Source organism: Choloepus didactylus, chromosome 6, assembly GCF_015220235.1.
Source record: "Choloepus didactylus isolate mChoDid1 chromosome 6, mChoDid1.pri, whole genome shotgun sequence".
Lineage (NCBI taxonomy): Eukaryota > Metazoa > Chordata > Mammalia > Pilosa > Megalonychidae > Choloepus > Choloepus didactylus.
In genome coordinates, this window is record NC_051312.1 from 53926790 (window position 1) to 53939389 (window position 12600).

Genomic DNA, 12600 nt, shown 5'->3' on the forward strand with positions numbered 1-12600 from the left:
CTGATTTTGTTCCCACAGCCATTACGCCTGTACCCCCTGCCCTCCTCAATGCAAGGAGACAATCGAAGGAAGGGAGTGAGAATGAAAGCGAGAGCTCCTCAGCAGAATCAAGTGTAGTCTGCCTACCTGGGCCACTTCCCTTTCGAGGAGGAAGGAGGAATGGATTGGAAAAGGTTGTTGAAGTTAGAATACATCTCATGCACTAGGACACTGAGCAGTGTGTGTGTGGAGTCAGGGGGCAGTGCTTCCAAATAATTTACACATGTCCCAGGGCACATTTGGATGCAGCCACCACAATGAAATAATGCTTGCTCATGCCCAGTTCATTGAAAAGATTTTGCTTTCTCCTCTAATGTGTCTGCCCTGCTCAAACAAGAGAAGGGGTGGGGGTAGGGGAAGTGAAAAAGCTGTCCATACTCAGTTGTCTCCAGCCAAAGTCAAACTGAGGCGAGAAAGATGAGACCAGAGCTTTAAAGTTGACTTAGTTGTGCTTTTAATTTTAAAAAGGGGCTGGAAAACTGTGCAATGGTTTAGGTATAGGGAAGGATGATTTGAAATACATAAATACACTTTATTTGAAAAAGTTAATTGGATAAAAAATAATTCTGTTCCAAGTTTAATATCACTTCAAGCTCACAGTGTTCAATAGGTAGCTTAATTTGAAATTCTGATACTAAAATATCTAGAAAAATCAACCTAAACTACAGTTTGGGGGAAAATCCTTGTAAAATATCTATTCATGAAAAAAACAGTATTTGAGGCAGCTGATTTTTATTTTAATTTTAATACTTATATTCTTTGTATTAAAGATTATTATAAGGAGGTAAAAAAGATTCCTAATCCCATCACCCAGAAAACCCCTACTAATACTAAAATGTATATGGCATGTAAATGATAAGAAAATTCATACAAAAAGCTCTGATAAGAAATGTAAATTCCCCCCCCCCCCCCGCCAATCACCACTCCAGTATCAAAAAATAAAACAAAACAAAAAAAATAGGTAGAGAGGGAATAATCTGGCAAAGAATCGGGTAGGTCGTAAGCTACTATAGGTTTTTTATTTTGTTTGTTGTATATTTTCAGGTTTTACAAAATGGTAGGCACAAACCAGGAACCTGCCCTGTTTGTGAGTGGTATGGATCCAAGATGGATCAAGCACAGAGCTCTATGCCCCAGCAGATGGTGAAGGCCAGTCTCTTTTCTCCAAATTGGTTAATACCAGACATCACAGGGCACAGTGGCTAAGCCAGCCTGAGTACTCTCCACGGATGGGATGTATTCCTCATCTTCCAGGGACAATGAAAGCAAACAGCAGAAGGACTCAGGGGCAGAAGAACCACTGTACAGTTGCAAGATTCTAATGGGTCTCAGAAAGGCTTGGGGCCATAGACTGACTTAACTCTCTTGGTAAGGCACCCATACTCAAAGGAAAAGAAAAAAAAAGGTGTTGGGGATCAGGTATGACATATAAGAGACTATTTAAGTGGAAACAACATTGCAAAGTTACCTCATGTGGGGGGAACGCTGCTTCATATGATCCATTGTTTATAAGTTTACAGATACCTGGAAAGAGAAGAAAAGAACAGTTCTGAGTCACTTTAAATGAAGTTTTCCCTGTGAAGCAGCATAAATATACTTGGGACACTGAATTAATTTAGAACTTTAAAATAATCCAAATGACTTCCATAGCCAAATCACCCTTGAGGACAATGAAGCTGAAAGAAACTGATACTAAGACTCCAGTTGTATCTTTACAACATTAGGAAATGGAGATTTCTAAGATGCCAACTTATGGAGGTCACATATTTGGAACACATGAATCTGAAGCAACATTTTTTTCTCAAAACAATAAAGTTTGGTCAAAGAAACAGAGGAATTCCACACTCCAAAACAGTATCTCAAAAAGATATTAGAGGGGCAGGGCAAGATGGCACAGTAGTTAGGTATGGAATTTAGTTACTCCTCTAAGGCAACTGGTAAATAGCCAGGAAATGTATGGAACAGCCATTTCAGGAACTTCTGTGATCAGCATGCATCGTACATCAGTCTGGAATGGGTGGAACAGCTGAGATCACAGAGAAGAACTGTAAGTTTCCCTGGTCAGGGGGCTGACACCCCTCTCCACCTAGCACGGCGGACTGTCTTGGAGCAAGTTCTCTGAGGGAAAAAGAAACAATCTGTGCTGGGAGCAAGGTGGCGGGTTCAACCCACCACCAACTGCAGAATTAATTAACAAATTCAGACTGCTGAATAAATGCTCCAAGCACAGATAAACCAAGACCAGGCATGAAAGTAACCAGAAGGAATTGGTCTGGTAGAGAGGAGGTGGGGGCTAACAACAACAACAACAAAACCAGAGACTTTTGGAGTTGGAAGTGTTCAGAATATTGGAAAAGGGCTGGGCTCCAAGAAAAGGGGGCACGTAGACATGGGTACAAACTTGGGCTCTTGCTTGCAAACCAAGGAGCTGGAGTCCAGCTCTGAAAAGGTTTTTTGTTTTGTTTTTTTTCCTCCTTCTTCTTTTCTTTTCTTGCTCTCTGACTCCTTATCTTTTTATTTTTCAATACCCAATCATAGCTCCTGCTTCAGTACTGCACCAGGCAAAGGCAGAATTAAAGTTGTCTCAGAGTAACTATTCAGGTGAAAAACATAATAGCATAAACGGTGTATCTTTAAAAAGTCTATACTGGGACTGACAAAACTTGGGGACTGGGGAAAGGCCTTGAAAAGGGATTCCTTTCCTTTTCCTTTCCCCTTCCCCTTCCCCTTCCCTTCCCTTCCCTTCTTCCTTCCTTCTTTCCTTCCTTCCTTCCTTTCTTTCTTTCTTTCTGAAATAACTATTCTAAGTAGCTCATTACAGAGAGACTCACATATTTGCAATTGGCCATTGGGCCCAGGTGAGGGCAGAGTTAAGATAGGTCTCAGAGACAAAACAATGAGTCTAGTGGGGGAGACAATTCCCTAAAGGGCACAGCTTCCCCAAGAAAAGAGGGTGCAGGACCTAGCTCAAGTGATGACACTCCTTCAGAGAACTCAGACCCCACAAGTTGGAAAACAGAAGCCAGCTTGATTCAGCCACACTCCTGAGACAGGCTCTGTGGACAATTAAAGGCACCTGTGACATGTCTTTACACTGGTAGGGAGCTGCGGGTGGACAAATGCCACCTGCTGAACAGGATAGGAAAAGCAGAGAGTCTAGAGGCTTCATAGGAGGGTCTGACAACCTTTGGGGTCCCATTCTCAGGGATACTTCATACCATCCTCCTGAGACTTGGGCCTGTCTGGACTGGGAAAATCTGATTGGGGTTGATCATATATGGGGAGGCCCTCTTAAAAAAGGTTACATTGAGGAAGGGCAAGAACCAGAAAAACAAGAAGTGAAAAATTCTGATCAACTAAACAGAAGCTATGTTCTATGTCTAAAATAAGTGGAACTGAATGCTAAAGAGCAGATAGAGAATAAAGCCAACCAACAAGAAAATCCTAGGTAAAACAGTGAAAACAAGCTCCAGAATAAACTAATCAAGAAAATCAGATGCTCAGACAGCTGAAAATAATGAGCCATATTAGGAAACACAAAAATATGGACCAGCCAAAGGAATAAACTAATACTTCAACTGAGATATAGGAATTGAAATAACTAATGAAAGATGTTCAGACGAACCTAAATCAAATCAATGAGCTGAAGGCAAAAGAGATGAAGGATATAAAGAAGACACTGGACGACCATAAAAAAGAATTCATAAGCTTGAAAAAACAAATGGCAGAACTTATGGGATTGAAAGGCACAATAGAAGAGATGAAAACCGCAATGGACACATGCAGAAGTAGATGCGAAGAGACAAAAAAAGGATCAGTGAACTGGAAGACAGGACATTTGAAATCAACACACAAAAGAACAGATAGGGTTAAGAATGGAAAAATACAAACAGGGTCTTAGGGAACTGAATGACAACATGAAGCACATAAATATACATGTTATGGGTGTCCCAGAAGGAGAAGAGAAGGGAAAAGGGGCAGAAAGAATAATAGAAGAAATAATCATTGGAAATTTCCTAATTCATATTAAAGACATAAAATTACAGATTCAAGAAGTGCAGTGTACCCCAAACAGAACAGATCCCAATATACCTACTTCAAGACACTTACCGATCAGATTGTCCAATGTCAAAGATAAAGAGAGAATTCTGAAAGCAGCAAGAGAAAAGTGACAAGGGAAGCTCGATAAGACTATGTACAGACTTTTCTGCAGAAACCATGGAGGCAAAAAGGCAATGGTACGATATATTTAAGATGCTGAAAGAGAAAAACTGCTAACCAAGAATTCTATATGCAGCAAAACTGTCCTTCAAAAATGAGAGAGAGATTAAATTATTTTCAGACAAACAGACACTGAGTTTGTGAATAAGATACCTGTGCTATAAGAAATACTAAAGGGAGTGCTACAGGCTGATAGGAAAAGACAGGAGAGAGGTTTGGAGAAGAGTATAGAAATTAAGACTGTCAGGAAGGGTAAAAGGAGAGCCAGAAAAAAAATAAGATATGACATATACAATCCAAAAGACAAAATTGTAGAAGAAAGTACTACCCTTACAGTAATACACTAAATGTCAGTGGATTAAACTCCCCAATAAAAAGACACAGACAGGCAAAATGGATTAAAAAACAGGACCCATCTATATGCTGTCTACAAGAAACTCAGTTTAGACACAAGGACAAAAATAGGCTGAAAGTGAAATGTTGGAAAAAGATATTTCACACAAACAATCAGAAAAAAGCAAGAGTAGCTATATTAATATCAGACAAATTAGACTTCAATCGTAAAACAATTAAAAGAGACAAAGAAGGACTCTATATATTAATAAAAGGGACAATTCATCAAGAAAACATAACTATCATAAATATTTATGCACTGAGCCAGAGTGCCCCAAATGCTGACAATTCTGAAGCGAGAAGTAGATACCACTACAATAGTAGTTGGAGACTTCAATATATCACTCTCATCAATGGACAGAACATCTAGACAGAGGATTGACAAGGAAACAGAGATGTTGAATTGTATGATAAATGAACTAGACTTGATAGACATTTATAGAGAACACTACACCCCACAACAGCAGAATACACATTTTTCTCAAGTGCTCATGGATCATTCTCTAGGATGGACCATATGTTGGGCCACAAAGCAAGTCTCAACAAATTTAAAAATACTGATATTATACAAAAAATGTTAGTGTTGAGGAGTCTTTAATTGTTTAATACTGAATCAAGAAATGTAAATAGCATAAGAGGCACTTTGTTAAAATCTCCTCCATCCCAGTGCAGGTGTAGTGAAATGGACACTTTCATACAGTGCTAGTGAGAAAAAAAAATGGGGCCCCTCTCTAGAGAGCAATTTATCCATATATATGTTCAGAGTTCTCTTAGGTACTATCCACATGAAGTAATTTGAGATTTGAACAAAAATATGAGTTAAGATATTTGTTGAAATCTTAATTATATTAATAAAAATTGAAAATAATTGAACATTCAAAGTTGAAGAGTGATTTAATGTATTATGGTACAATGATCTATATTAGGTGCTTAGTGTATAACTGTGATTTGACAAATTTTAATAAGGGAACATTGTACAGTCATTTACAATGTTTCCAAACAGTACTTAAGGGCTTAAGAAATACTCATGATGGTAATTTAAGGAAAAAAAAATAGGATAGAAAATTTAAACACTGCATGATTCTAATTTTGGGGTGTGTGTGTGTATGTGTGTATTCAGTGTGTATTCACTTTAAAATGTGTACTAATTGTGTTTATATATACTACTGAAATTAGGTTTTTTCTTTTTATACTTTCCTGTATTTATTTTATTTTCTACAAAGGGCATGATATTTTTATAATCATTAAAATGCCACTTATTTTTAAAGACTGTACAAGCACACAGTGCTATCATTTGGATACATTTTTAGTTCATATTCTGTATTTCTCTATTTTTATTTCTTGTTTAGCAGATTTCTGACTAGATGCCAAATTTATTTTGGGGGGTGGGGGGAAGTAAACTTTTGGTGGCTAAGGTAACTATTTTGACTGCTCAGTAATAACGGAATTATTAATTAAAGAACCAAGGTCTGAAAGTTTATGGCTGACTTCATATAAAGGTCATTTTACTTCTGTGGCAGACTTTAATGTAAATCAGTAGAGACTGGTATAAGTTCCAACTGGCTATCATCTTTTTATTTTCAAGGATTTTAGAACATGACTGATTATCATGTAATCTTCAGTTCTCTTGTATTTTTCAAAATTACAATCAAAAGGCCAGCCTCTTTTCTACCTGGTTTTTGCTGTTCTGATGTCAATAAACTTTAAAATATTATTTACTTTTCTAGGTTTACCCTTTTGGGGATATATTTAAGGTATGGAATTTCTCTTCTTCCTTGATCAAATTTTGTTGTCTAGCAACAAAATTACGTAAATAATACAAAAGAAAATTGAATGTATTATTTTATATTATACTTTTGATAGCTCATGCTAAACATTCAAATGACACAGAAATTTAGAAAATTAAAATTAGTTGTCATTTCACTTTCCAGAGATAACCTCTAAAAAGTTTGCTATATAGTTTTCTGAATCTTTTTTCTGGTCATATATGTGTGTTTAGGAAATGGGAGTACATTAGACTTGCAGTTCTGTAACTACTTTTATTTTTCACTTAATGCATTGTGGTTATTTTTCAAAGTTAACAAATAGAGAACTAACCACTAATTTTTAGTCTCCATGAATTTAGGGTCTATATCATACACTTTGTATAATATATACCATTTAATAGATGCTTGATAAATCTGTGTTAAAAAGCGAGCAAATAAATGTCACATGATTTTTAGTGGCTTCATCACATGGATATAGCCTATTTTATTTACCAGTTCCCAATTATAGACATTATGATATTTCCATTTTTTTCTTATACCAACAAACCTGCAATGATAAATACCTATATAGATAATTATTCAAAAGTCTGATTATTTCTTTAGGCTAATATTAAAAAGCAAAATTGCTGGGTCAGTGTTTGCACATTTACATTTTTATGCATATGACCAAATGTCTTCAAAAATTTTTTTTTTTATACAGAATTTTTGAGTTTGTGTTCAATATGCTGGATTCCTCATATTTAATGCATAAAGGCAAAGCTTCAGTTGTTAAAATAATAATTCTGGATACAACTATTATCCACAAATTCTGCTTCCTCTATTGTGTTAATTAATGCTCTTACCCACTTTTGATACTCCGTTTTCATATTTGGTGCGCTGTAGAACATGATAGACTATCCTGCTTCGGGTTGCATTGCTGAAGAAGGTGTCCTTGTTGTTTATTATGAAGCTGTTGAGATAAGAGTAGTGGTTTTAATATTCAAACAGAATGCAATTCAGCAACAGTTTTAAGTTCCTGGGTACATCACCCATATGCTTTCTCCATTACAACTAATGCATGTGAAGTACAGAAAATCAGAATAGACACTGTTCTCTTTAAAAAAAAAAGAGACAAGCTCACTCAAAAATATGTATGGCATTATCCAATATTGACTTTAATAACTTTTCAGTTTATAAAGAAGTCTACATGTCCTCATATTTCTTATTTAGCATGGAACAAGGAGAGAATAGATTGCAAATTGGCTTCCATCAATGCTATATTACCATAAGCAATGCATTTCCAAATACAAAACATTAAAAATTAAAGTCATCCTCCTCTCCCCACTTTCTAAACTGGCTTGTTTTCAAAACTTTAGTCATGAGGAATAGTCCTCCCTTTCCCCTCCTGCCTTATATTGCCCTAACTAGGAACAGTAGCAAGGAGGGACCATGTGAGATTTTTGAATGTGGAAGCCAATGATGCGATGAGCAAAAGGTTGAGCTCCAGAGGAAAGGAAGGGTCTGTTTTGGCATTCACTTTATAATATATGAAGTGCCTTAAAAAATGGAAGCATCCTGAGCCTGCCTCAACTTGACAGTTCCTGTTTCCAGGTGCTTTATCTCAATATAAATAAAGCACCATTTTTCCAGGTACTTAGTTCTGAAGTATTAGGTCTCCTATGATCTCTTCTTTTTCTTCACCCTCCATATTCAAATGGTTGCCATGTTCAGTTACTTTTCTAACTGAAATGTCTCTTTCAAGCTCTGGAGACCCCTTTTGACCTGTGCTTCATTGCCACTTGTCAAGATTATGAGAATTGTGTCCACTGAACTGGTCATCCAATTCCTTCCTGATCTTTAAAGTACAGCTCCAATCCTCACAGCCCTCCTCCATTTTCAATGTGCTAGCATCTCCTCATTATTTGCATAATAATTTTTTTTATTTTCCTCGCAGACCCTCTATACTTGCATTCCAGCCTAACCCTCTGCCTCAATTCCCACAGCTCTGATGGCTGTATATAATCATCAGTCAAATTGCAAAATTTATCTTCAACTTAAAAGCCCATGCTTCTCCTCTTCCTCATTCTGCTCGTTGCTGTCTTTGAGCTCTGTCCCTTTACCTCTCTCTATCTCTTTCCATATTTTTACCTGCTGAAAAGGGGTCTCTCCTTCATAAAGTCTTTGTCAATCCTCTCCTTCGGATAGAGCTTCTCTTCTCTTTTACAACAATGTGAATTTTATTTGTGTTTTTCCTAATACATTGATTGTACTCTGCCATGTTTTTCAATAATATGTACACCTGTTCATTTTACTATACTGTGAGTTCTTCCAGTATTTTTATATTGTGTTTATTTTTCTTTGTACTCAGATACACCAAGCTCAGTGTTCTGTTAATTAGGTAGCAGAAAGAATGCATGTAGGTACCTCTTCCACCTTCAGATAGAGTCACATTCCCTGAACAAATACTTACTTAGCAGACAAGTTCCTTCTTCCATGGAGTTACATTATGGAGCAAGCAAATAAATAACAGCTGTGAAGAAATATGAAACAGGATAATGGCAGAGAGAATGACTGAGATAGGGGACTACCCACAGCATTTTCAGAGGTTTCTCTAAGGGGGTGATGTTTGAGTGGGAGCTGAATGATGAGAAAGGAAATGACATGCAAACGTCTGGGGGAAGAGCATGGAAGATAAACAGAACAAAAGAATGAAGGCTCTGAGGTGGAACTAAACTTGAGCTTTTCATGGATAGAACTGGGACTTGTGCATCTGTAGAAATCAGTTGGTACAGAAAATGGTAGAAGATGAGGTGAAAGTGTTGGGCATGTATAACTGCATGGAAGATGAAAAGAAATTTTAATTTTATTACAGATACAAATAATAGGCACTGAAGGGTTTTAAGCAAGGCAGTTGTATGATCTGATTAATATTTTTCAAAGATCATTCTGACTTCTTGGGAAAGTGAGAAAGGGAAGTTTTTGTTTTTGTTGTTAATTTTGTGCTTCAGAAAGCCTTACAGGTCCTTAAAAAAGTGCAGCAGAAGGCTGATTGTGATCTCTTTCTAAACCTGACAATTGTTTGTATTTCCACCTCTTCCCTCCCCATAGCCAGAATTAGAAAAGATGTTTTTAGATCCACCTCTAAGGGTAAGCTATAGAGTCAACAATGCTTAGGAGGGGAGGGTTCCCACTGATTGTTTGCTATGCTTCATGCTTGGCGAAATGGAATTCTGTTTCATCCTGCTTCTCAACTCCAGGTTTCCAGTATCTCAGAGTACAGGCCAACTCATAAAGGTGTACAGCGATACAGGTCCTACAGTTACAGCCCTATAGATACAAAGCATTTCTCTATCTTTTTGTTTATCCTATTTTATTTAATTATTGATTTACATTTTTTTCTATCACATTAGACATGGAGTACTTTGAAGGCAAGGACTGTGTCCTAATCCTCTAATATCCTCAATCTGTGTCACAGTATCTGATTCATGTAGAAACTCAATAAATACCAGCTGAACAAATAAATGAATAAATAAATAAGTAGATAGAAAGATAGATGGATACAGTCATGCACCAACTCCCTAAATAAGACACAAGATTAAACTAAAATGGATAGTTTAAATAATAGGTAGATATTAATTAAATGCAATTATATTTACAATAATTCATTAATTAGAGTAACTTATTCAAACATGCTAATTAATAGCAATTTTACTATATTCTTTCTACTGGGTGACTCACTACCACAGTAATTATTAGAAAAATTTGGACACAAGACTGTCAGCCCATGGTTTTACAAATACTTTAATACTCATGACTCAAATATCTGTAAATCAAAAAGTTAATAAAAATTGAATGTTCACTAAATGTTCATAAATTAAGTGCAAATTTTAATATAATGATGCAGTCCTTGATTTATTTATTTGCCAAATGATGGAAATGGTCCCAGATGTTTTTACTCCATCAACAAACCCCTTATAATGAAAGGTACAAATATCGGTGATGGGAGAAAAGAGACGGGAACTCACTGGTGAATCCGTGCACGACTGAAGGGACCAGTATAACAATCTGTGTCCTGCAGGTCTGGAAGAGCAGACTTGTCAATAACCATTGGATTATTGGGCATCCACTTTTTGACTTTCATAAAATTCTTTTTAACTCTGGAACAAAATCACATCTTAGAATTAGATTAGGTTGCATTCTAGGGCCATGCCTACCTTATGCTACTGTTCCCTAAGTATTAAAAGAATTATTCCAAAAAAGAGACACATACACACGAAAGACATATACATCCCTCCTGTCTCCACACAATCTTGCACTTGTTTAAAATCTTTCACTGCAATTAGGCTACGTTCCTGAGAAAAACCTTATAGAAAAGATTAAAGAGTCATCATACATAAGGATGGCAACAGAAAAATAGTATAAAAACAATAAAAGTAGCATGATATATTCATTAGAGCTATGAATGTATAAATACGTATGTATGTATAGGTATAGATCTAGACATAGAGATAGAGATATAGAACATTCCTTGACACTCTAAAAAATCAACAACCATGTGGCTCTATAAAAGTAGACTGCAAAGAAAGAAATGGATATTACATACAATCAAAATTCCTAAAATTGGGGCCAGCCATAATTCAATTCAATTCAATTCAATTCAATTCAATTCAATTCTGTTTAATTAAATTTAATTTGAATCTAAGAACATGAAGCTTATTTCATTTTGTTTTAGAACAAGGAACACTACTCACGTTTCATGCCTTAGATGGGTTCAACTGTTTTGCTACTATTGTGCCTACCCAAACCGAATTTTATCTGCAATTGAAAAGCTTAATATATAGATTCAGTTATACCTAAAAAGCTCTACTATAACACAGTCACTCTAATATCAAATCTGTAGGCCCTTTCCATGTCCACTTTTTTGAATTTTCTTTGATGGACTGATAAAGATAAAAGATCTAAAAGTTAAATAACATCCAAGTCTAACATAAATATTAGAATCTCCAAAACTTTGTTACTCAAAGTACTATTTGGACAAGCAGCATCAACAGCTTCACATGGGAGTTTGATACAAACCCATTATCTTAAGCTCCACCCTATATCTATTCAATTTGGATCTTCATTTTAACAAGATCCCCAGGCATTTTGTGTACATGCAAACATTTTTACTTCAGAACCACAGCTCTACAAACAACTTATCATCATGAAAGAGTAATCAACTACAAGCCAAAAATTCAAATTCAAGAACTTACATATAGAATAATAATTTCCTGTTTCATCTCTCTGGCATATCTTGGATTATTGGCAAATGCTTAAGAAGATAAATAAAAAAAGAAAGGATTCCTTCTTTTTGCTCAAGTCAAAAACAAAACAAAGTAAAACCCACTGTGCTAGTATGGATGCATTATTTCCCTCAAAATGCCATCCTCTTTGATGCACTCTTGTGGGGGCAGATTGGAATCCTTTGATTGAGTGTTTCCATAGACATTGACTCAATCAACCGTGAGTGAAACATTTGATTGGATAATTCCCACGGAGGTTTTACCCCACCCATTCAGGGTGGGTGTTAATTGGATCACTGGAGTGCTTTAAAAAGAGCCACACAGGCCAGATGCTTGCTAAGGCCAAGAGGGACACTTTGAAGAACACACAGGAGCCGAAAGAGGAACTGCAGTTTACAGTGACATTTTGGAGATAGTCTTTGAAAGCAGGCTTTTGCTCCAGAGAAGCTAAGAGAGGACAAAAGCCCAAAGAGCATCTGAGAGTGACATTTTGGAGAGAAGCTGAAGCCTAGAGAGGAACATCCTGGGAGACAGCCATTTTGAAACCAGAACTCCGGAGCAGACGTCAGCCATGTGCCTTCCCAGCTAACAGGTTTTCCAAATGCCATTGGCCATCCTCCAGTGAAGGTGCCCAACTGTTGATGACTCACCTTGGACACTTTATGGCCTTAAGACTGTAAATGTGTAACCAAATAAACCCCCTTTATAAAAGCTGATCCATTTCAGTATTTTGCATTCTGGCAGCATTACCAAACTGGAACACCCACTAATTACTCTTTCCAAACTAACAAATTTACATTTTGTTTTATTACATATGTTGTTGAAGCCACATTAGTTCAACTGTTTTACCCAGTAATCACATAGAGAATTGCTTATGCCCTTGTCATCAAAAAAAGAACAAAATAATTCTAAAAGAAAAT

The 12600-nt window shown here is 36.4% G+C and overlaps 1 protein-coding gene across 9 annotated transcripts in view; it reads right to left on the reverse strand.

Annotated features, from left to right (window-relative positions):
* ANO3 (anoctamin 3) overlaps positions 1 to 12600 on the reverse strand; it is a 334560-nt gene that overhangs the window by 102238 nt on the left and 219722 nt on the right. For all 9 annotated transcript variants that reach the window (XR_005217391.1, XM_037839166.1, XM_037839168.1 and 6 more), the window contains 3 exons: positions 10424 to 10555; positions 7262 to 7368; positions 1508 to 1563 (listed from right to left, as the gene is read on the reverse strand). Coding sequence is in view for 8 of the 9 variants with exons in the window: in XM_037839166.1 (XP_037695094.1) it covers positions 1508 to 1563; positions 7262 to 7368; positions 10424 to 10555 (295 nt within the window). In the remaining variant the exon portion in view is untranslated. The remainder of the gene's footprint in view (positions 1 to 1507; positions 1564 to 7261; positions 7369 to 10423; positions 10556 to 12600) is intronic.